Source organism: Scomber scombrus, chromosome 1, assembly GCF_963691925.1.
Source record: "Scomber scombrus chromosome 1, fScoSco1.1, whole genome shotgun sequence".
In the NCBI taxonomy this organism is placed as follows: Eukaryota; Metazoa; Chordata; class Actinopteri; order Scombriformes; family Scombridae; genus Scomber; species Scomber scombrus.
In genome coordinates, this window is record NC_084970.1 from 8597507 (window position 1) to 8622913 (window position 25407).

A 25407-nucleotide genomic window follows, 5' to 3' on the forward strand; every position below is an offset into this window, starting at 1 on the left:
GGAGTGGTGAGTTGAAGGATTTAATGGAGAAATGTTTCTGTTTAAGTTGTATGTAAAAGGGTTGTTTATATATTATTTGATTCCCTGCCTTGTATGGTCACCAAACTAGAATACTGTTTTGCACTTGTATGTAGTATTTTGGTGCATAATCCTCAATCATAAGCAGCCAGACGTGTTTTACGTGTCTGCGGCTTGAATCACAAATAGATCATCGTCGGTTAGAGCCTGAGCAATTGAGAGTAAAGGGTCTGCATGTAGGAAACCAGTAAAGGATCCCCCCCCCCCCCCCCCCCCCTTTTTGCTACACCAGCAACTTATACTGGTTTGTTCAGGCACCTGCATAAAGGTGGGATAGGTCACGCAACTTCAAGCATGTAACGCTTTGCTGGTGAAAAGATGAGACTGGAGGCACCGAGGTAACACATGTCTGTTTACTGTTTTGCACCGTCACCACACCAGCAGCGGAGATAACAATGACAAGATCTGTAAGCCAGAATTATTTTCAAAGTCGTACAATACCGGAGAATAAACTCTTATATCTTAGCATCTGATAACATTTCAGACTGGGCTCTGCTGATTTTGTATTTTATCTTCTCGCCAGTCCTTTGCAGCAATATGCACCAGCACCGACAGAGGCCCAGATGCTATTCACGCTTAATCACGCCGGGCGTCTTTAGCTCTCTTGTTTTGACGTCTAAGCCAGCGTTTTGACACCCAAAAACACCCCTCCCCCTGCGCATAAATCAGGGCATGCTGGTGTTTCAGCGCAGGCGGGGGAACGCTAAGAGTTTCCAAAACGATGACGAATGCCAGGACAGAAAGGGTCAGCTACTGTGTGGCTTTTCTGCACAGACATTAACCTGTATGTTTACGCTGTCAGACCACCCCTGCAGGAATTAAACTGAGATTCAACCTCGTGACTCGGGGATTACCGTTCACCTCGTTGTGTTGTGATGAGCTGACAGGCTGCAGGATCTTCACAGCTCTGTATCAATCCCCTCTTAAAGAGCGAGAAAGTCCATCACTTACAGGAATGATATCCTGAGAGCGCTTCACCTCTGTTAGTGTATTTCCTCTTTGAACAGGCTGTAATTATCAACAGGAAGCTTCAGACCACACATGTCCTGCGGGACGCCTCCTCACACTGGGAGGAGCGGAGGAGGAAATCCAGCATTACTTTTAATATTCCCGTCAGCAACACTGCGCAGTTCTTCACCTGTACCAAACAGCTGCTGTTTAATGTGAACAGTGCCTGTACTTGTTCAGGCATCTGCCTCAATAACTAACCTAGATATCCAACTCCTCACATGAGCACGGCAAAGCTCTTGATTTGCTTTTATACAACATTGATTTATTGATTTCATCAGGACTGAACCCACTGAAACCGTCTGACTATTCTAATATGGATCCAAAAAAGCCACCAGGCACCAGCCAATGAAAACTACACCTCCTCTGTGCTGTTTCCAGTAATTGTTTTTCTCCTAAATGGCGTACATTTCAAGCAAATTTCCCCTGAAATTCAACCACATAAATATAAAATATATGTGGCAATGAATACTCCCAAGATGCATCACAAAGATTAGCTAAAAGAATGCCTGTAACTCTGGTTTGAATCTAGAGATTTCAATTGTTGGCAGGTTTTGTTAGCCCGACCACAAACGTGTCACAGTTACAGTCGATGGTGTTCTCTCCTCACTCTTTGTTGTCGCTCTCTATCGCTCAGAGCACTTTGCGACCAGCTTGTTTATCAGGCCTGAATGACTGGCAGGTTGTCAGTTCGACCAGCTGAACTGACCGATCAGTCGCGATGTCCGGTATCCGCTGGGAGGCTCGCAGATAAACAGGACAGTGCCAGTCAGCCACGTAGAGCTGTGAATGAGCTCAATAAATGGAGATCCTTGTTCTACTGACACCAGCCAGCCTGTAGACACCAGGCGCACCACTGACTGACTGATTTTTCTGAATGACTGATTCACTGACCGGCCTACACACTGACAGACCGTCTGGCCAGAACAGAACAAGCTTTGTATAAAGACTGGAAATTCAGCCATATTGTTGTGTTTTCTGACCATCATCAAGTTGTTGTTCTGTCTGAGGAGACTTTTACTGGTGCTGTTTGTCTCCCAGTTCAGCCCGAATACTGGAACGCAGTGGGAGGGCAGGGAGTGTGTGGAGTTTAGAGAAAGGGTGGGGATAATTGCTCACTCGAATCACTCGTCAGTGATTCACATAGGTGACTCAGGTAACATAAATTTTTTTAGTGACAGCTGTAAACTTTTGTTGTATTTTGACTCACCTCTGTTTTTCTTTTGAACGTGTTTCTTAATTTTCTTGTTTTTATCCATTTCCAGCCCCAGTGCAGTGTACGTGTTCTTATCTAAGTTCTTATGTGTAGCCATGGCGCAGATGCAGTGTGACCTGAGCCAAACAAGCTGTTACATTCACGTTCAGACTGAGAGTCACAGTTGTAGTGCACACATACAGCGGATGGGGCTGAATGTTGATGAATGAAATGGTGCAGATCAATATTTTCTTGTCTGCCGGTCAGTCAGAGATGGTCACATGTTCTGGTTGCTTGTTGGTAGTAGTGAGTGGTTCGTATATTCACTTTCAGAATGATTATGTTTGGAGTTGAACGCTGTATTTTGTTGGAATTTAACTTCAGAGATAGTAAATAGGAGAATAAGTGGAGACTAAACTAAGATATCTGCTGTAGAGTATTTCTGTTTGCCTGCCTGGCAGTTTGGGCCAGGAGGGCTTTTAGTTTTAGGGGTAACTGTCTCTGCTATGTTACACACATCAGAGTCTCTGTGTATGTATAACTGTATGCTTGGAATTTAGTGTAAGTATTACAATATTGACACAGTGACATTACTGAAAAATGTAATTTTAAACTACCTGTCCTGTAACTAGCTAGGATGTTTATGTTGACATGAGGTGGAAAACTTATAAAAGTTGAGGGAGCAACGGGTCCTGTTCCTGACCGTCTTTGTCACTGCGGTAACACAATTAATTAAATAATAATAATACGATCACAGTATTGACTGCATAAATTTCCACCTTACTTCCTAATCAAGTCAAGTCAGAGTTATTTAATAGCCCAAATCACAAGTTTAAACGTAACTTTATTTTTTCTTCCTTTTGTTTGGTTTGTTTTTATTTTAATTTAATTTTAACAGTGCTCATTTAAAGAGTTAGTACTGACTCCATCTCCTCTCCAGTTCTAAGTTTGAATTTTTTTTTTCGTATTAAAAAATCAAAGACGGTGTAAAATAATTAAGTTATTTATAGAACTGTCTCTCAAGTCATAGAGCGGCTTTGATGGTGTTTGATTTTGACAAAAACTTGTCAAAATGCAAACAGGTGGACACTAGTGGATCTATTTTTACTTGTCTTTGTCATGGTTAAGGCTGAATTTATTAATCAGATTTTTATAAAGATTCAATTATCCTCATAAAATAACCTAGTATTGTGGGTTGAACTTCCATTTTTGAAATATGAACTGATTTTGAATTTCTGTTCAGTGCTGTTGGAATCGAAGCCAATATAGATCTCTATCTGTGTTTTTGAATCAGCTGCTGTCATCAGTCTAGACATCTGCCGTGCCCTGTTATTGTTGTCCTGTGCTGCTGAGTAGCATACACTGCTAAAGCCTGGAGCGTGATCACAGCAACTCTGTGTCTGTGCGGGATATCCTGTTCCTATCACCCTAGCATGGGGGCTGAGAACAAGGATTAACAATTAGGAAGGCATTTAATTCATACTTGGATCAGCTGGGATAAAAATGGTCCACCGGTCCACCTGCCGCTTTCATTTTTTTTTAACCAGCCAACAAGATGGGTAGAATCAAATATTACTTTATTTGAAGTTTATGAAGTTTAGAGGCAACAAAGCAGAGACTTTTCCACTTTTTGGCTAGTGGCTGATGTGAATTTCCCTGCCTACCTTCCTGCTGGGCTGGTATTTGCTGCTGGTCTCCCAGGAAGCCCCGTATCTGCTTTTTGACCCACAGCAGTGATCTTTATCCCACAGCTTGTGTGCTGCGTCATGGTAGAATGGAAAAGGTGAAGTACAACGGTTTGAACTCTAGCAGCTCTACAACTACTTAACCTCTCACGGCCTACCCCTTCACTTTCTAATACATAGAATCCATGGAAACTGTTTGGAAATGGGCAGGCACTTTCAAAAAAATACTTGGCAGGTGATTGGATGAACATCTGTCTATCACCGTCTAACCATGCGTGGCAGCTGGATTTATGAAATCACAAAAAAATGCGAGAATCCTTATAGGATGCTGATTGATTCAAACCACTGATGGTTCTGACAGAAACTGACAACTTGAAGCCTGAAATGATGGATTAACACATGATCTTGTGATGATGTGATCTCGCAAATCCAACTGCCTTCAAAAGTAAGGTTAATAAGACATGGAAGCACAGTCTGACTTATTTATCAGCTCAAATTTTTTTCAGTGAAAATTTAAAACCTTTATGACATTACTGTAGTAGTGCACTTCAGACCTGATAGTCTAAATGATAATTGGTTACTAGTAGCCCACTTTACTAGAAACTACTACAATTTTATTAGTCATCTAGTTTAGGTTCAGTGTATTTTATCACAGTGACAAATCTAAAGCAGCACAGTTTAAACACTATAAATGATTGTATGTTAATAAACCTTGAAAGAACTGGTAGGTTCTTGGGTTTTCACTGTCCTGTGTAGATAAGAACATAATACCAATCTACACATCTCATCTCAAAACAAGATTCCTGTGTTATGTATAACTGATCATTATATTAAACATTATATTAAATTCATTTTCTGGTGCTGTTTTCCCTCTTTTCTCTACAGCTGTACTGTAACAGCTAGACAGCCAGGGTTTCTATACAGCAAAATAAAAATGTATCAGCGCACATCATACATCCAATATTACTGAACTGTCATAAACCACGATGCTTTATTCAGGTGACTTATGTCAATGCAGTGTCATATACAGTATAATAAATTGGTCTCAGATGTTTTTAAATTGATAATCTGATTTTTTACCTCAGATGTGGTTCAAGATTATATACAAGTACTGAACTCCAGTTTCATGCATTTTAAATCTTCTGTGCTCTGTGCACCACCAGCTCAGTTCTGCATAGCAGCAGTGGTTTGTGTCAGAGCTGTTCACAAGTCATTTTTTACAAGTCCAAGTCAAGTCTCAAGTCTTTGAGCTAGAGTCCAAGTCAAGTCTCAAGTCTTTGAGAGTCAAGTCCAAGTCAAGTCTCAAGTCTCTGGTCAAGAGTCCGAGTCAAGTCTCAAGTCTCTCGCCAACACTAATTCAAATTCAAATTCTGACCTTAGAGCTGTACAATCTTTCATCCTGATCAGTTAGCCTTGCGAGCACCTGCCCATGTCTGTTTTTGTGGTGTGCTGTCACTGAAGTTTGTATGTATGTATCTGTTTGTATGTTGAGATGCCCTCTCCTGAAACTGGAACCAAATCTACCTTCGGCTATTACCTTGACCTAGACCTTGATATAGGACAGTATGAAAATGTATCAATTGTAGGTTCACTATAGAGAATCTACTGCAATGTGATGTGAAGAAACATACACTAAGAATTATTTCAATTCCATAACTGTATTTTCTTCAACAAAAAAATAATTATTTTAACAATGTTGTAAAATATAACAAAATGAACAAAACATGAACATCACAGAAACACTGCACTGCAGTTTAACACTGTGGTACAAACACATGTTCATTATTTTTTTCTCCAAGCTGCCTTTTATCTGCTGCTTAACACAACACACAGCAGGGAATGTGTGGGGATATTATAAAATATATATATATAAAATGACCATAGTTAACGCAACGTTGTGTTTTTTAATAATTAGTAGCGGAGCCACTAAGTTAGTGGCACTAAGCATAATAAGAGTTGGGGTGGTTTCCTGTCTGAGCTTTCAAAATAAAACCTTTGCTATTGTGCGCTTCTTATTATTATTAACAAACAAATTTGGGGCTTGTCAATTACGGGAGAAATAACGGGAGGGCGGCGGGAGATGGTTTCGAAATATGGGAGAACCAGGGAAAAACGGGAGTGTGAAGGCATTGTATCCAAATGTAATGATCTGAGGCACTCCTGCTGAACTTATCGCACTCGCCATTGTCAATGTCTGATACTGAAGATGCGCGCTTCACACATGGCGCATGCGCGTGGCATGACGTTGGTGTTTACATCTAGCTCAGAGCCAGAGATACAAAAAGATGAATGACAGATAAATAATGAGAATAATAATAATAACATGAAATAAAGGTTGTTCGCGAGTCTCGAGCCTCGAGTCGAAGTCAAGTCTGAAGTCTTTTGAGGTCGAGTCCAAGTCGAGTCTGAAGTCACAGTTTAGTGAGACTTAAGTGCAACTCGAGTCCGAGTCGCGAGTCCGAGTCCCCAGCTCTGGTTTGTGTTGTGTGGCTCCCCCAGCTGGCATCCTCCTGTCATGTTAAACACCATTTAACATGTATGTTAAATGGTTTTCTCCCCTTTATCTCCCATCTTTAACCTCTTCCTTCTCTATCTTCCTCAATCTTATCACATTTTCCTTTTCTGTAGTTCATTCCTATCATCATCGTCACAGCCGGTCTCTTCTTCCTCACTCATCCTCTATACTCCCTCCTTTTTTCCACCTCCTACCCCTTCCTTATACTCCTCCATATCCTCCCCTAGTATATAGCACTGCATCAGCCTCTCTGTGAAAGACCAGTAAGGAGAAGACTGGAGGATGAAAGCTGGTATCCATTATGTTGCGCACATCCTGTGGAATGCTTATGTACAGTACATGAACCCATCTCACCCCTCCACCAGTGTCCACCTTTTACTGGTCAGGCAGTCTGTCAGCGACTCGTGTTTAGGAGGCTTCAGACGAGCTTCAACAGCCCGAGCCAAACTTAAGATGATCTCCTCCGTCTCCCTCAGCTATCTACACGCCCGAGGCCGTACATTATCACATTGCAAAATGACACCTTACAGACATGGCTCCCATCACCCCATTGCAGAGGTCAGAGTGTGAGAGACGTTGTCGGGGGTGGCAGGGGCTCGGAGCAGAGAGAGAACATTCTGTGCCAGAAAATGCAGCACTGGTTCTCTCCTGCTGAGCACAAACAAGCCTGCTGAATGGTTGGTGGGACCACACAGTCTGAAGGTTCTGATTGGCTTTTGTTTCTGTCAGGAGGTGGGCTGGAAGGTCATCTCATGGTCACTGCCTGATGATGATGAATTCTTATCGTATGGGAAGAACAGCAGATTTCTCCCAAATTCCTGGATTCCCACGTCAACCAAAAAGAAAATGAAAACCTGTCAGAAAGTGTTTAAAGTGTCCGGCAGCTGACAGTGCTATTATAGATGTATTGATCTGGATGAGTTTTGCAAGTGAAGATTTTTGTATTAAGTCAGTATCAGTCTCAAACTTTTGGACTCTACTGTATATCATGATTAATCTGATGTAAAGTGGATTTGAGGATTGTTCAATACAGTGTAGAAGTGAAACATAATGTGTCTCGTACTCGGCTTGAACGCAGCAGGGAGCTTGCTGTAGTAGTAAGTAGTCTGTAAAGTGTGATATGCCCAGATTAACTTGCGATTCATCTGCCACGCATTGTGTTTTTTTATGAAAGGTCAGACTTTTATTTCTCTCAACACATCACTATCAACCTTCATTCTGCAAACAGGAACTTATATTGGATAACTGCACTGTATGAGTTTAAATACAGTCTCTGCCAATCAGTACTGTTGTGTTTCCTTAAAACAATGACGCATTACTGGGTCAGTCTAGCTACTGTGTAACAAGGCACAAAGCTGCTCTGCATATTTGAGCTTGAATTTGGTTGTTGTGTTAATGTTTTATGCATTATTGGTGTTTTTTTCCTTTTATATCTTTACACCAAAGTTGGCATGTTGCCTGTGCTGTTTTGATGGGCTTCAAAGATGAAGACGGATTGGATAGATAGATAGGTGGGCAGAAAAGAGGTAGACATGAAACAAGGGTCCCTGTCTGGAGGCATATCAGGGAGGTTACAGTTCTTTGGCATGTGCAGTAACCACTCAGCTACCAGGTGCTTACATGATGTCATTCTAGCATTATATTGTTTGGCTGCATTAAAGAAAACCACTATTCACTCTAGCTTTCCAATATCAGTACTTAAAGTTCCACAAATAAGGTTAAAAGAATTCAGGTTTTTATTACTGTAAAGCATCTACTAATGTTAGCAGTGGGACTCATGGTTTCATGTCTCTCCTGTTGCCTTGGTGTCTCAATGATGGACTTTTTAAGACATCAGTTGTGACACAATATAATGTTCAGCAGTCCAGTGGGTTGCTTCCACATGTATTTTTATTGAGACCAAAATGAATGTTCCAGTAAAACATTTCTATTGCAATATTTCAAAAGACACATTGAAGAGAAATACACCCACGACAGAGAGGTGAAGTAATCAGAATGTTTATTTCCTGGTTAGTCAACAATGGGTCAGAACAAGCTGTGCCTACAACACATCTGTCTCATGCACGTGAGTCTCGCCAGTTAATCAGAAACACCAGTTAAACTGTAACACCGGTGCTGGATCAATTTAGGCCCGGCGGGCCGCCGGGCTTCCAGCACACTGGCAAAACCCTGATATGTTTAAGCATTAACTCCCCAGTTGCAAACTAACAGACATCTTATATGGAAGGACAGCGTTGCATTTTATGGCAGCCATGTTTCCTGAAAAACATACTTCCTTAAGTTTTAAAGTCAAAGTTGGCAAGGTAAAACATCAGGCAGATGGTTGGAACCTTTCTGAAGTGTTTTTGGACTGGGGAATGACTTCCTACTCCAATTTGACATCTGTTTTTGGATGCTGCACTTCAAACAGCCTTGGAGTCAGTGTCCAGATCTTTCGGCATGAGTTAACCATTGTGAAAACAAATGTGAGCCTCATTTACTAGCTGAACCATTTATTCTGGAGATATTGTGGATAAATCATGGAAGTATAAATAAGAAGAACAGAACTATGCATGTATGCCCTGGTGTCTTCAGTTAACATGTTTAGGTGCACAAAATATTCCAGTTTTGCCCTTATTCTGAGAAAGACTGTATTTCTACTAAGCTGTTTACAAAGACTAAAGAAAATAAATATTCCACTAGTTTTCCTGATCACATACAGCCGTGCAATTTCCATTTATCACATCAAAATAACAGCCGGAGCTGCTTGCTTCTTTACGTCAAAATAGGATATTTTTTTCAAAGTTTTCCACTGTGGCAGACTTATTCAACCATGAGAACACAGCCTCACTCTTTCATCCATTCAGCAACCTTGTTTACCTTCATTAGCTCGGCGTTACGACATTGCACATATCCAAAAACCTGTTGCTATTAAAGTCTTTCAAAATGTTTTAAAGTAGGTGTGTATCTCCTTCCGAACAGAAATGTAGGCTTTTTCTTTTGGGAATAAATCTCTACCACAGCCTTGCAAACTCCTGTAGTGCAGTAAAAAAATATTCTGAATGTGCTGTATACATGTCCAAAGCATCAGCATATCCCACATGTCTCAATTGGAAAATGCTACATTCGTAATAAGTCCTAATTGGGAATATCCAAACGGACTATGCTGTTTACATGACTCACTGTATCAAATTAGGAATATTGTGATATTCAGGATAATAGTGCAACATTATGTGCTTGTAAAAGTAGTCAGTGTTTTGGACAGATCTGGTGGAAGCAACATGTTGAGGCGCGTTAATGTTTAATCACTCCGCATCTTATAAACAGCACCTCATTTCCCATAACTTGACTGTTGTTTGTTGTGTTTTTAAACAGCCCCGGGCTAACCTAAGCGGATGACATAATCATGATTACAGTTTTCTGTTCATCAAGTTGTTTCTGGTTCAGATGCTGCTGTCTCTTTGTTTATGCCTTGCAGAACACACACTCACTAACACACACAAATCACTTCAAGCAGCGGTTTACAGTGCGGCAGACAGTTTGTCGAGTCACTACCAACCAATCGGCTTCTGTCTGTTTGTGCTGTTGTTTTGAACCAATGAGCTGCTGGTAGTAGTAAAGCTGGGTTCAGGCTGGATGTTAGTGAAGTGAACAGCTTCAGTGCATCATGCTAGATTAAAAAAGAAAACGAAAACCCCTCAGTAAAGACAAAGACCACCACAAGGTGCGGCTATGTTCTACACGTAGGTCAGTCCAGTGTTTTCCTTTCGGAGGTCTTCAATCAGTTTTTCCTATCATCAGTTAAAATATCCTCTTATTTAGAGGGGCACCACAGCAACTGGAAGAGTTATTTGCAGCAGTGCTCGGTGGAAAACCCGGCGCGGAGAGGCTTTTGTCACTGTGGATCCGGGTTGACCCGAGAGACTGAGTTACGGCCCACCCAGCAAACAGCTGTGTTAGACAAAACCTCCGACAGGCCGTTCTTGTTCAATACGGTTTTATTAGCCGCATTTACATTTTTAAGACAAAAAAGGATTCAGTTGATCTGTAGCAGCCTACACACTTTCCTCAGAGGTGCCTTTTTTTTGGGGGGGGGGTGTTTTACACACTGTAATCTGGCCTGAGAGAGATAATGTGTATGTGTGTGCATGTGTGTTGTTGATCCCTTTCCAGTAAATGCAAATCATTTGTTTGGGACTGTAGCCAATAGCGTCATGCCTGTGTCTAAATCAGGCTGAGGACTCACTGGTTGTGTTTGTTTATCAAGCTCTCATGTTTGCAAAATCAGGGAAATGCTCCTTTACTTTAAGGCAAAGTTTCATGTTTGTTGTTAGATATACAAAGATATATGATTGACAGGAACAGGGACATTACACTTGCTGGTGATACCTGGAGCATTTAAAAAATAAAAAATAAAAATGCTGATCCAATTCCAAGTTTTTGTTTTGTTTTGTAACCCACCAAGTATGCCAGCTGTTAAAACATCACACTGCTCTCTTTAGATTATCACATTAGAACTGTATCCTATTGCTCCCTGTTGACATTTGGCAAATTCTTACCACAAAATATAAAAAAATGAAATACCTGTTATAGTGATCCTGCTCTCTACACAGAACCACATCACAGAACCTTTTGAAATGAGCAGTTTTGGGACACACATTTATTTGCTTTCTTGTTCACTAATTAACACTTTATATCCTGTTGGTTTAATCCGCATTAAAAAAAAAAAAAAACAGGCATACAAACACTGCATTGAGGTTTTACGGGGGGTTGTGTGCTGGACTATCCCTTGCCAAGGCGCAGTCATTTCCTGGAGTCTCCACTTGTTGCCTGGTAACCTCACAGCGATGACACGAGTCCGGTAAATGACCAGTCCTGGCCAAGGAATAATCCAGCACACAACACCCCGTAAAACCACAATGTGTTGCTTTTAAACTTTGTTTTTTGTATAGGTCAAATAAACAAGATACAACCTGTTCCAACCTTTTGTCGTATGGTGTTCCCACCTCTCTGTATGCCTTTGTTTACTTGTTGTAAAGGCATCAAATCACCCAAAAATATTGTAAAAGAGAGATAAAGAGATAATATGTTAATTGGTGAGCTTTAAAGGTACTGATGGGTTGTTTTAGTTTCTATGTTAAGTGTTTTTCTGTCTCTGTGCTAAGGTAAGCTAAATGGCTACAGGTGGTAGCTTCATGTTAACTGCATTAGACTGGTCAGCAAAAAAAACAAAACAAAAAAAAACAATAAGCATGTGTCCCAAAATTTTGAACTATTCCTTTAAAAAGAAGTTATGGTGTGGAATACAAGTCCATGATGCAATACTTTTCAGCTGTCAGATTGCTTCACCCATTTTAATGCAGTTCCGGTGCAGCTGTAATATAAATATATAAATACAAATGTATATCTCTCAACAGATATTCTACCAAATAAAACAGATCACTGTTATGGGCAAGGAAATGTCTAAGTCTCCCTAAATGTCAATTATGTTGTAGGAAAAAAATGTAACATCCTGTGTGGGGAAAAAGTACATGTTTTGGTTGACCTGCACTGATATGATACTTCCTCTCTCCCTCTCTGTCTCCCCACCAGAATGTCCAGAGAAATGTGCACGGCGAGCGTGCACAGCTGACGGCGAGTGCTGCCACCCTCAGTGTCTGGGCAGCTGCACAGTCCCAGGCAGTGACACAGCATGTGCTGCATGTGTGCATTACTACCACCAAGGCCGCTGCGTGGCCAACTGCCCGCCCGGCACCTACAAGTTCGAGGGCTGGCGCTGCATCAGTGCCGAGCTTTGCTCCAAAGTCCACCTCCCAGACTTCGACAGCTTCATCATCCACGGTGGAGAGTGCATGTCTGAATGCCCATCTGGGTACACACGCACCTCACCAAACAGGTGAGCTGAGGTTGGCTGACATGGAGCTGTTGGGTGGAGGTAGTCTTATTGTTGGCCTGACATTGGTACCAGATCAACACCCTGTTCTTAGTTTCCATTGTAAGATTTCATGAGGGCAAAAACTGAATGTAATACTACAGCTCTAATAAATTGCAAGTCAGTTACTTTTGTGGCAATGAACCATCTTTAATCCCATTGTAAACCCCCAGTAAATGGTGAAATAATGAAAGTTACTGGTTAAATCTTGACCTCATTCAGTGTGTACTGTGAAACATTGACATAAAGGATGGAAATTAAAAATTAAAGGTCAGGAGAGAACTCAGCGAGTTGAATGAATGTACGCCAGTGAGACGACACTGTACATTTACTGTCTCGTCTATCTCTCCCTGTCTGTCTCCAGTATGTTCTGTACAGCTTGTGATGGTCTGTGCGATAAAGAGTGCGATGAGAAGGTCATCGACTCCATGGATGCTGCTCAGTCTCTCAAAGGCTGCACTGTTATCAAAGGCAACCTGCATATCAACATCCGCAGAGGCCGTAAGTACTGCAGCGTACCAAGACAACAACATGGTTAATACTGACATCACTATGTTAATTGTACTGTTGCCAGTGTAGCTTACATTTTCTCAGTTGGTGTGGAGATATAAAAGGTGCTGTTAGTTACACGCTTAAACAGTGACTGATCACATCAGTCACTCTATGTCAGAAATCATGAAAAAGCATTTTATGATGAGCAAGAAGGCGCAAAAGGAGGGAGGTGGAACATGGAATATAAAAGCAAGATTACAGAGATACATAAATAAGTTAAAAAGATGTGGAAAAATACAGCAACTATTAACAGTAGTGTGTTTTTCTGTGTGTTTTCAGACAACATGGTGGCAGAGCTGGAGAGTTTTACAGGTTTGATCCAGAGAGTGACCGGTTATGTGAGGATCAGACACTCACACACTCTGAGCTCGCTGGCCTTCCTCCGCAGCCTCAGATACATCGGCGGAGAAGAACTTCTGGACGAGTACGACCACACATACACACATATTTATATACAAACATTAACATTCCTCTCAAGTTTCTAGTTGTGAAACGTTTGCGTCCTGGTCAAGGTAATCACTGAGCTGTTGGCTGTAAAGAGAGCGAGAGAGGGAGAGAGAGAGAGAAAGGAAAGCGCTCAGTTCATTAACTGATGTTTTGACTGTGAGGTTGCAGACTGGAAAGTATTTTACTTCAGATTGACCTGTTTTGGGTCAGTAACTGTAAAATCATCACTTAAGTTTAAAAAACTCACTTGAGTTACTGTTTCTTAACTGAAAACTGAAAACACGTGACATTTTTTATGAGACCTTGAATGCAGCTTAACTCCCAACAGTCAAAGGAAAGATTCTCTCAGGGTCATTGTGAGGCCTTCACTTCCTCCTCCTCCTCCTCCTGCTCTCTGTGAGTTCACAGGAGTCTTACTGTCCCAAGGTCCACATTACAGTCATTACTGGGTGTCTGGGTGTTACCAAATGACTCATAAAAACCTCTTTTCTCTTCTCTCGTTAATCTTGAATACTAAACTAAAACAATCACTCCTTGCTTAGTCTGATTTCCCTCTAGCATCTAACTGGGTCATTAAACCACCGGCTGAAAATGGAAGAGTACACTACCATGCTACTCTTTGTTCACTCTTTGTGTGACACCTCATTGTGCTGTTTTCCATCATGCACTGAAAAATGAGGCATTGTCTCTGATGGGAAAGTTGATCCTCAGCGTGGCATAAATCACCACACACAATAAAGCAACACAGAAACATTATATAATGAATGCAGAAGCTCATTTTTGACTGTCATTCCTCTTTACCTTCTGCCCTCTAGCATGTATGCCTTCTCAGCATTTGACAACCAGCAGCTCCAGTACCTGTGGGACTGGAAGCAGCATAACCTGACCATCAAGGCAGGAAAGCTGTTCTTCAGAGCCAACCCAAAACTCTGCACATCTGAGATCCGCAAGATGTGGGAGAAGACAGGCATCCAGGGCCGCTTCGATGTTAGCGATTTCCGGAACAACGGCGACAGAGCCAGCTGTAAGAATCAAGCGGGCTTCAGTCCGAAAACCACAAAAATGCTAATCGTTGTTGTTCTGTACATGCACAAGAGTTACTCTACCTTACTATGCAAACACCTCCTCCATGTCTGTTAGAGGGCTTTTGTTCTGTAACACGTGTCAGTAATTACTGCACTAAGTAAACAAGACTAATTGCTATAGATTTTAAAAGCAGCAGATTGAAGTGCTTTTGGTTTTAACTACGCTCTCCCTTAACTAACTCTTCCTCCCTCGTCTCCCACAGGTGAAAGCACTATCCTAGAGTTTACGTCCAACAGCACCAGCAGTACAAGGATCAAACTGACCTGGCAGCGTTACCGCCCTCCCGACTACAGAGACCTCATCAGCTTTATCGTCTACTACAAGGAGGCGTAAGTTTCTTCACAACAGCCCCAGTCATTGCCTTACTCCTTCCCTGGGCAGAGTAGGACTGATCAGAGCAGTGATAAGACTGCCGGATTTAAAACTTAAAGGTGCAGTTTGTAGATTTCAGTGGCATCTAGCAGAACAGACTTGGCTGAAATGGAATATAATATCCATAAGGAAGTTTTTTGTAGTTAGTTAGTGTCCCATAAAAATAAAAATTGTTGTGTTTTTGTTACCTTACAATGAGCTCTTTATATCTACAAAGGTAGCGGGTCTTCTTCCATGGAGCCTGCCTTCTACAGTAGCCCAGAATGGACAAACCAAACACTGGCTCTACTGAGGGCCTTTCAGTGGTTTTGCAGCCACCGTAGGTTCCTCCCCTACACGCTTGGTAGGGGAGGGTGAGGGTAGGGGGGTTCAATTTTTTGCATTCTGCAACCTCACCACTAGATGCCACTATATCCTTCACACTGGTCCTTTAAATCTGCGAGTTTACAATCAACTTGTTTAAAGGCACAATCAGTCATTCAATGGAAGCTCACAATCAGATAAATTGACAGGACTTTAAATATATAGAATAACACAAATATTTAAAATCTCCGAATAAAAAGTCAAGAATAACATTTTTTTTAGAGATTATTCATCAACCTCTATGGACACTATCCGTCCTCTTCCCAGGCCGTTCCAGAACATCACAGAGTTTGAGGGGCAGGACGGTTGTGGCTCCAACAGCTGGAACATGGTGGATGTGGAGCTGAGGCAGGACAAGGAATCAGATCCGGGCGTTCTGCTGTCAAACCTGAAGCCGTGGACACAGTATGCTGTCTTTGTTAAAGCTATCACACTCATGGTGCAGGACAAACATAATCCAGGTGCCAAGAGCAAGGTGGTCTACATCCGCACCAGCCCTTCAGGTAAATATGATCATTTCACAGCTGACCAGAGGTAGAACTCATGGTTACTCTGATAGTGGATGAAAAAAATATTACTATGACCCTACAATTATTTCAAATGACAGAGAAGTGTTAAAATAGTGAGACTGTTCTTTAACTGAACCTGAACCTGCAAAGGAAATGTTCACATTGATGCTTGATCTTCTGAATACTGTAGATGTTGGATTGTTTGATGATGACAGTGTGATAACATTTCTGGATAGGACGCACCTTTAACCCATATATATTTTCATTTAAAAGTGGGGTGTGTCTTATACATCGGTGTGTCCTATTCACCAGTAAAATACAGAGAGAGGTTGGATCAGGATATGATCATACGTATGTAAAAGGCCGTCCACACTAAGAACAATAACTATAACTGTAAAGATAACGATGTGAGCGTCCACACTTATGAACTATAACTATAAACAGCCATGTCATGTCTGTGTTCTTTTAAAAGGTTTAATTGATTGGTTCTATATGAGTCAAATCAGATTGATCTAATTAATTATTATGCCTCACAGTTCATGACTTATTAGCCAAAATGTAAAACACGTAATAACATGTAACTGACCACGTGATGGCGCTATATTTACCATGTTTTAATATGTTTAGCATTGTTACATGGGGCATCTGTCCATAAAGTATGAATACTTAAGTACTTGTATTTTTAGAGATATCAACTTTAAAAATACCTCTCATTGACATTATACATTTTAATTTAATAAAATACTAAAAAAGCACTGACACATGTTGCAATATTAACATGTTACAATAAGGAAAAGTAATAGTGTACATCTCCACAAAATGATATAGGTTTAAATGTTGAAACAATGTTTGTCAAGTTTGGCAAACAGTACAGAAGTAGTTAATAATAATTAATAAATAAATGCAGAGCGAAGATAACAAAAGTGAGAAAGCTGTTTTCCAGCTCTCACACAATTAGATGCAATGGAAGAGTGTTTTTAAATAAATCCAGCTGCACAGTAAAGACATAGCAGTGCTGTGATGTCAGAAAATCACATCTGGACTGGCAGACTGTGAATCTTAGCCTGAAAGAGAGAAAAGTTCTCAGAAATCTGGTTTAGCAGCCACAGAGTGATGACAGATCATAATAATAAAAACTGTTTTGTCTCTCTCTCACAGCTCCCTCCATGCCACAGGATGTGCGAGCCTACTCCAACGCATCTACCCAGTTGGTGGTGCGTTGGTCACCCCCTATCTCACCCAATGGAAACCAAACGTACTACCTGGTCAGATGGCAGCAAAAAGCAGAAGACCGAGAGCTGTACCAGCACAACTACTGCTCTAAAGGTATCCACACACACACACCAGTACTGTTAGTTGTTGCCTAGAATACAAACAAAGTACACATGTCAATACAATGCACCCCTCCCCTCCCCCAGACCTGAAGAACCCCATAAGGATTGCTGCCATAGGGGTGGAAGACCAGGAAGATGACACCAAACCCACAAAGCCGGATCCTGATGGGGCAGATAAAGGCCCCTGTTGCCCCTGCCCCAAGTCAGTGGAAGACCTGGAAGCTGAGGCTGCTGACGCATCCTATCGAAAAGTCTTTGAAAACTTCTTGCACAACTCAATTTTTACACCAAGGTGAGCTCCATAGACCTCAGGCTTAAACATCATATTTAACACATTTCTCTCTCAACAAAAAATGGATGATCCCAGAAGAAACACTTTTCTGCATTGTTAATATGCTTTTTTTTGGTCTTTAATAGCTTAGTTATTTTCCATGTAAGTCCAGTGCAGATCTGTAACTTTGTACAGTGTTTGGCCATTGTATAGTTTTGCTTTGTACTTATCTAAACAAACCCAATGACCCAAGAAGGTAGGCCAAAGAAGGAGGAGGATATGATCTTTTTTTGGTCCCCTTTGTCATTCCCGTATGAGTTTCAGTACACATGAAACAAGGACAGCTCTTTCTTTTCGGCTCCTTTCTAATTTATGTTTCGGCTTCTGTGTGAAGTGCAAGGCAACAGGCCGACTCCCTAAATCAGACATCTGCATCACATTATCTCCCTCTCCCTCTGCCTTTACTTACACACACACAAACACACATACACACACACACACACACACACACACACACACACACATATATGTATATACACATATGTATATACATACATATACAAAGGCAGGTCCAGTTGATGTTAATTAGTTCTCAGCATGTTTTTCAGAGGCAGAAGAAATGGACGGATGCACTTATTTACATTTCCAGCATGTGAACCATGCCACATTGTAAATTTGACTGCATCTGCAACTTTTGTGATAGTTAGCGGTTGAGGCATGTAGTGCTGAACAACTTTGGGGTTTTTAGATGTGGGTAATTGTTTGTTTTGTTGTTTAATTTTTTTCCTCTTTCTCATTTGCTAAGACCAGCAACTTTTGCACAGTGGTGTGAACTGTCTGACAATAGTTAGGTTGCCCTGATTAGTTACAGCCCTTGAAAGGATAAACTCTTATACATTTGGTTCTGGATGAAGCAAAACCTGGTACTCATCCCCTGACGTCTTAACTGAACAGTCCCAAATCTATTCAACCAAATGTTGTCAAATTAAATACACATGCTCAAGAAAAACGTTAAAGTTCTAGTATCGCATATAGTAGCAGTGGGTGTGCAATATCACATATCGGCATATAATGTAACTTTGTTTGTGAAAGTTCAATAGCTACAAAATCCACTGAGCTGTTCAGTATTTCTGTTTAGAATATGCCCACCAAGTTTCATCCCAGAGGCTGAAATGGAGGCCAAATGGCACCGAAAACAATCAAACCACTCTGGACTGAAAGATTGAGCAAGGAAGGGTTTCCAATAATTCTGGGATCAGCAGAAAACCAAAACAGCTGAAGAGGAAACAACAAAGCGCGCAGACACAGGTTTCAGCAGAGGATGTTCTTGTGGTTTACAACAGCATTCAGAGTTCTGCTTCAACAGTTCTGCAGCAGGCTTGTGACAGTCATATCTTACGCTGAATGCTACGTTCTTTATTTTCGATTTGCCGGTCTGTTTCAGAGTACTTAAGTACTTTGATTGTGCTGTAAAATGATACAAACTCATCTTAAGCTCTCCTTTTTCATTTCTCATGTATCTAAACTATTTCGCTCAACACATGTGTCTCTCATCCAGGCCACCGGATCGTCGGCGCAGAGATGTGTTCGGCATTGCCAACGCCACTCACCCCCGCCGCAACCGGCTGCACACCAACAGCAGCACCGTCCCTCCTCTCCAAGCCGCCGGCAACAGCAGCACCGTCGACCCAGAGCCGGCAGAGCGCGAGTTTGGGTTCACTGAACAGTCTGTGAATGAGTCCGAGCTGCAGATCTTCGGCCTGCAGCCGTTCACAGTTTACCGCATTGACGTTCACGCCTGCAATCGACAGGTGCAACGCTGCAGTGCTGCTGAGTTCGTCTTCTCCAGAACTAAGCCTGCAGGTTAGTTGTTAACTTTTTGTTTAAACTATTACCATTGTACTCTAAAAAAGAGAGCAACAGCAAGTACTCAGTCTGGTATCGTGGTAGACTGATGAAACACTAGAAGAAGCTTTAAGTGGGTCAGTGTTGGGTTTTACTAGCAGCTTACACCAGTAAAAAAAAATATCCTCAGTCACAAGAATCCAGCCTGTAACCTCTGTGGTCACTTTGGTAACCTTTCCTCCCCGTGCCTCTTCAGAAAAAGCTGACGACATCCCCGGTGCACTGACCTGGGAGGGCCATGAGGACTGGCTGTTTCTGCGCTGGCCAGAGCCACCTCGCCCCAACGGACTCATCCTCATGTATGAGATCAAGTATAAACTGACTGCTGAGGTAAGACAAACATCTGCGTTTCTCCTGTACTTGCCATTTTCTGCTCCCTCAAGAACTCACTGGAAGCCAGAAAATACTTTCAGGAGTCATGTTTATTCACTGTTCTTTGATTTTTATTTATTATGACTGACCAGTTTTGTAATCTCAATTTATAAGCTTGTAATAAGCCCTTTCTCCCTCCCTCTCTCTCTCTGTGTGTCAGAGTACTGAGAAGCACGATTGTGTCTCTGGTCAGGCGTATCAGACACAGCGTGGTGTTCGGCTGTCCAACCTCAGTCCAGGAAACTACTCAGTCAGAGTGAGAGCCACGTCCCTGGCTGGCAACGGATCCTGGATCCACGCTCTGGATCTCTATGTGGCAGAACGTAAGACACAAAGTCTCATGCATCTTCAAGCTGCGCTCACTTCTTTGCATCTTTGTACTTTTGCTGGTTTGTCAAATAACAACAGAAATGCATTTAAATGAAACAATCCGCAATGAAACTGTTTGACCCAACAGGATATGCAAATGCCCTCTACGCTATGATCGTTGCTCCTATTGCCATCATCCTCCTCATCTGCTTCTTGGTCTCATTGGTGATTGTCTTCAACAAGAAAAGGTGTGTTTCATGTCTGTGGGTAGAGCACAGCGATTACTCCATTACATTAAAATACAGTATCCAGTAGCAAAACACAAAATGTGGAGTATCATGTAAGAGAAATATAAAATAAATCTACCTATGCTGAGCACAAGAAAAAAGGGAAACATGTAAAATACATTGAGTTAGCTAAACATGCTGCTTTTTTTTCTTTTGTTGCTAATGGCCTGTGTGGTCACATTAGGATTCAAACCAACATACAGACCATAATGCCTTTACTAGTTTTAGTCCATAAAACAAAGTGGCAAATAAAGCTGGCAGCCTTCTTTTTAGTGGGAGTTCCTTGTGTGTTTGTGCCAGATAGTTAAAAAAAAGAAGTTTTAATATGATTTAAATACAAAGAAATGACTTTATGCAGGAAATAAACAACTCCTGCCATGCTTGGGAGTGTTCTGTAGGGAATGAAATTAGCTCATTTTTTCAGCTTGAATCAATATTTTAAATAGCTGCAGGCTATTGGGCTGTGGAACTGAAATGTTGTTTTTTTTTTGTGATTGCAGTTTAGCCGAGTTCTGTGTAAATTAAAACAGTGATATGTGTGATTATACGCCATGAAGATCCCCAAATTATGCATGCATGTGGTGTGTGAGTGTAAAAGTGTGCGCACGTGTGTGTGTCTGTCTGTAAACTGTCGGTTTTTATTTTGGCCAGGAACAGCGATCGGCTTGGAAATGGTGTCCTGTATGCTTCAGTCAACCCAGAGTACTTTAGTGCAGCTGAAAGTGAGTAAAGTGTGAATATGTAGATAATCTATAGATAATGCAATCGACTAAACATGTCTGTAGTGTGAGTAGTATTGTTGTGGTCGGACTAACTTAAAACCCCTGTGGAGATACAAAGATCTGTATTAACATGTCTTTTTTTTTCTGTGCAGTGTACGTACCAGATGAGTGGGAGGTCGCACGGGAGAAAATATGCCTGAGTCGCGAGCTCGGCCAGGGGTCGTTCGGCATGGTGTACGAGGGCTTGGCGAAGGGCGTGGTCAAAGACGAACCGGAGACCCGCGTCGCCATCAAGACTGTGAACGAGTCAGCCAGCATGAGGGAACGGATAGAGTTTCTGAACGAAGCCTCCGTCATGAAGGAGTTCAACTGTCACCATGTGGTACGCACACACACATATTCAGATGAGGCAGAGTAGCGGGTGGGCAGGGTGGACGTAGTTTGGTGTTAGCGCTTGTAAAACAAAAACAAGCTGGGTAATCATTTCTTGTGTGATTGGTGCAGGTTCGTCTCCTGGGAGTGGTCTCTCAGGGTCAGCCCACCCTGGTCATCATGGAGCTGATGACGCGAGGAGACCTGAAGACTTACTTGCGCTCCCTCCGACCTAAAGAGGTATTGACAGGCTTATGATATAATATAAGATAATATAACGTAATATAATATACACCAACCAGGAAAAACAATCTGCGTAACCTGCTAATTCATGTCGATCAGGACTTTTCTTCTGTGAACTCACTCTCTCACCCGTCCCTCTCTCTCTACGTCTGCAGCAGCAATGGTCAAGCCTGTCTCTGCCTCCTCTGAAGAAAATGCTTCAGATGGCCGGGCAGATCGCTGACGGCATGGCGTACCTCAACGCAAACAAGTTTGTCCACAGAGATCTGGCAGCCAGGAACTGCATGGTGGCCGAGGACTTCACCGTTAAGATAGGAGGTAAAGGAGGTTGCGCTCGGCTTTGGAGAATGAATGGGAGGGAGTCAGGAGCATGCTCATTAAGCACAGTTGCCGTGTCAACATGTTTATGTGCACTGATCCACAGCTGACCTTTTTTCTGTTGAAATCTGTTGCTCGTAAACATCTTGTGTCAGCTGCTGATATTATCAAACACTGCAACAGGAAATGAAATCCAACCCAGTTTGAATGTTAAAGCTCTTTGAGTTTGGAAAAAAAATATTTATAGAGCGCCATCCAGGCAATTATGGTTACAGGATCTGTACACCTTATTTTTAAGTTTAGAATAGCAGAATAGTGACTTGTATGGTACTGACTGCTGTTGTCAAACGTTCAAGCTGATAATCTCAGTAAAGAGCGCCCTCCTGTGGAATATAAGGGTAGGCAACAAGTAAAACTTGAAGGCCTGAAGAAATTTATACAGAGAACTTGGCAAGAAAATGGTGGCAGTAGCTTGAAGTTTAGTTTTAATTGGGTGGAATCTGGCATTTTTGATCAGTTGATTACTGTCATATGAAAAAGGAAGGTGTTACATTTGACGAGGTGCAAAGAAGTATTTAAAATATTAGAGATGATGACAGATTATTTGAGATGATTTTCTTGATTAATCGTTTAGTGGTTACATCTATAAAATGTAAAAAAAAATGTCCATCACAATTTCCCAAAATCCAAGAAGACATCTTCAGGTGTTTCCATCCAAAACCCAAAGACAGTCATTTCTTTGTCACTGAAGACGAAGGAAAATCAGGAAAGATTCACATTTGAGCAGCTGAAACCAGAAAACATGGGCTTTTCTTCTTAAAACATGGGCTTGACTCGTAACAATTAATCGATCAGCAGAATATTTCCGGATTAATTTTCTGTAAATTGACTAATTACTGCAGCTCTGAAACACTCAATTTTCTCTGCAGAGTAGCAATGTAGCATTTTGGCTAAATTTGCCATTTGTGTGTGTGTGTGTGTGTGTGTGTGTGTGTGTGTGTGTGTGTGTGTGTGTGTGTGTGTGTGTGTGTGTGTGTGTGTGTGTGTGTGTGTGTGTGTGTGTGTGTGTGTGTGTGTGTGTGTGTGTGTGTGTGTGTGTGTGTGTAGACTTCGGCATGACCAGAGACATCTATGAGACAGATTATTACCGCAAAGGTGGTAAAGGTTTGCTCCCTGTCCGCTGGATGTCACCCGAGTCTCTGAAAGACGGAGTCTTCACTACAAACTCAGATGTCTGGTAAGCAGGTGCACGTAAACACAAACAAACACACGTGGCAGCTTTATTCTCTGTGTGTACCGTTTCCAAGAAACATCTTCAGAGTAAGATAGCGATAAGAGGAGACACACTAATTTAACCTCCCTTCCTCTCTCCTTCCCTGTAGGTCGTTTGGGGTGGTGTTGTGGGAGATCGCCACTCTGTCAGAACAGCCCTACCAGGGTCTGTCTAATGAGCAGGTTCTCCGGTTTGTGATGGAGGGAGGACTGCTGGAGAAGCCACAGAACTGTCCTGACATGCTGTAAGTAATCAACACTCACACTCTGCAGATTCACATTTTCTGCTCTCATGTATGCTAAATAACACAGTCGTCATGCCTATATTAAACCCTCGACTTCCTGTTTGTCTCTCAACTGTTTTTCTCCTCTTTTCTAACTGCTGTTTATTCACACAAACAAGTGAAGCAGTACTGCCGCTCTTCAGCCTGTGGTCACGAGGATTTCCGTTCCATTCACAGCCCGTCTGTTTTTCTCTGGGCGCTCTCGCGTTCTCTGTGATGTGTTTGTTCTTAATATGAAACAGCCCACGTATAAATCCACATCAAACGACTTGTGAGCGTGGCAGACAAATTTGGCCACCCACCACAAAAAGATTGGGGATGCATCAGATGGTGACGTAATGAGAACAAATGTGAAGCCACAAGGGTTTTTTTCCCCTGTGGGAACAAGGATGATGTCTTACTTCCAAAAATTAATGTCCATCGACCAGAGAGCTTTCTAACACCAATAAATAATAACATGATGCTATTGTACCATATTCACTTAAAGAATAGTATTTAGCCTTAAAGGAATTGTTAAACATTTTGGGAAAGGTGCCTATTTGTTTTTTTTGCTGAGAGTTAGATGAGAAGATAAACACCACTCTCAGCTATAAAATCAAAATCAATCTTCTCTCTGAACTGATGACAGGAAAGTGATTTCCAAATGTTTTCCAAAATGTTGAGCTATCTCTTTAATCTTGCTTGCTGTCACTGTACTCCAGCAATAAAAACTAACTTTTTGACAGCAATCCCACATTACAGCCTCAAGTTATTTAACTTATCAAGACACATGGAGAAAACTTTTAATCACAGTTCAAATGTTGTGTCACAGAGGACTAAATCAGCATTTGGTTTAGATCAGATACTGCTGCCTTTGTCATTGCATAAATAGACTCTAGGAGTGTAACACATCTGCATCTCAGCACACTGATGCTGCAGTTTCACTACATTTACTGTGACCTGAAGGTTGCCGTTGTGGTGCATCAGGCTTGTTTGTCAGATCCGGGCTAGACGCAGACCTCTCGGTGTCAGTAGCTGGACAGAGGTGAAAGCGGCATCGGCTCCACGCTTCATAAACAAGGAGTAGGGGGGTTACATACAGCCGTTTTAGCAACAGAGAGCAAACATTTGGCAAAAGTAAATATTGGTTTATTGGTAGGAGGGCACAGAGTCTTTACTACAGGGGGATATGTTGTTGACGTGGACCGAGTTAACCTGTATGTGTGTGTATGTGTGTGTGTGTGTGTGTGTGTGTAGGTTCGAGCTGATGCGAATGTGTTGGCAGTACAACCCGAAGATGCGTCCATCTTTCGTGGAGATCATCAACAGCATAAAGGACGAGCTGGAGCCGTCTTTCAGTGAGGTCAGTTTCTTCAACAGCGCCGACAACAAGCCGGCCGAGGCTCCGCAGCATCACCTTGAAAAGATTGACGACATGGATGACGTTCCCTTGGACCCCCCTTCTTCTACCCAACCACAGCAAGCCCCAGTCCCGCTACAGACCCCGCCCTCCCCGAGCTCAGAGGCCCCACCCGCCCCCTCGCTAGCCCCCAGCTCCCCTTCCTCTCCCTGTACATCCACCGCTGCCATGGACAAGCAGCCCTCCAGCCAGCAGGCGGCCAACGGGCTGTCGGGGGCGGGCCACGCAGCAGGGTCGGGGCTCGGGACAGGTTCAGGCGTCACAATGCGGCCGTCTCTGGACGAACTGCCGCCGTACGCGCACATGAACGGAGGACGCAAAAATGAGCGCGCCATGCCCCTCCCGCAGTCCTCTGCCTGCTGATGGGACAGACAGCCGCCAGACTGCAAACCCTGCCACCCGCTGCTCCGCAGAGCCTGATGTCTCAGCGGGTGGGACCTCTCTCTCTCTCTCTCTCCCCCCCCCCTCTCTCTCTCTTTTTTTTTTTTTTTTTTTTAAAAACGAAATACAGGAAAACCACGTCCACCAGCTGGGCGTGGCTTCTTGGTGAGGAGCAGAGACTCACAGTTAGGTGGAGAAAAGCTGTCATTGGTCAATG

General features: G+C 42.3%; 1 protein-coding gene across 1 annotated transcript in view; it reads left to right on the top strand.

Moving 5' to 3' along the window:
• igf1rb (insulin-like growth factor 1b receptor) overlaps positions 1–25407 on the top strand; it is a 44337-nt gene extending 18930 nt beyond the window's left edge. Inside the window, exons 3-22 of the mRNA XM_062441232.1 lie at positions 12053–12356; positions 12757–12893; positions 13224–13368; positions 14207–14415; positions 14680–14806; positions 15480–15715; positions 16880–17047; positions 17140–17347; positions 18885–19189; positions 19428–19561; positions 19764–19926; positions 20061–20160; positions 20851–20921; positions 21074–21303; positions 21426–21533; positions 21692–21854; positions 22962–23091; positions 23237–23371; positions 24647–24878; positions 25005–25407. Of these exons, the coding sequence (XP_062297216.1) occupies positions 12053–12356; positions 12757–12893; positions 13224–13368; positions 14207–14415; positions 14680–14806; positions 15480–15715; positions 16880–17047; positions 17140–17347; positions 18885–19189; positions 19428–19561; positions 19764–19926; positions 20061–20160; positions 20851–20921; positions 21074–21303; positions 21426–21533; positions 21692–21854; positions 22962–23091; positions 23237–23371; positions 24647–24878; positions 25005–25172 (3473 nt within the window). The 3' untranslated portion in view covers positions 25173–25407. The remainder of the gene's footprint in view (positions 1–12052; positions 12357–12756; positions 12894–13223; positions 13369–14206; positions 14416–14679; positions 14807–15479; positions 15716–16879; positions 17048–17139; positions 17348–18884; positions 19190–19427; positions 19562–19763; positions 19927–20060; positions 20161–20850; positions 20922–21073; positions 21304–21425; positions 21534–21691; positions 21855–22961; positions 23092–23236; positions 23372–24646; positions 24879–25004) is intronic.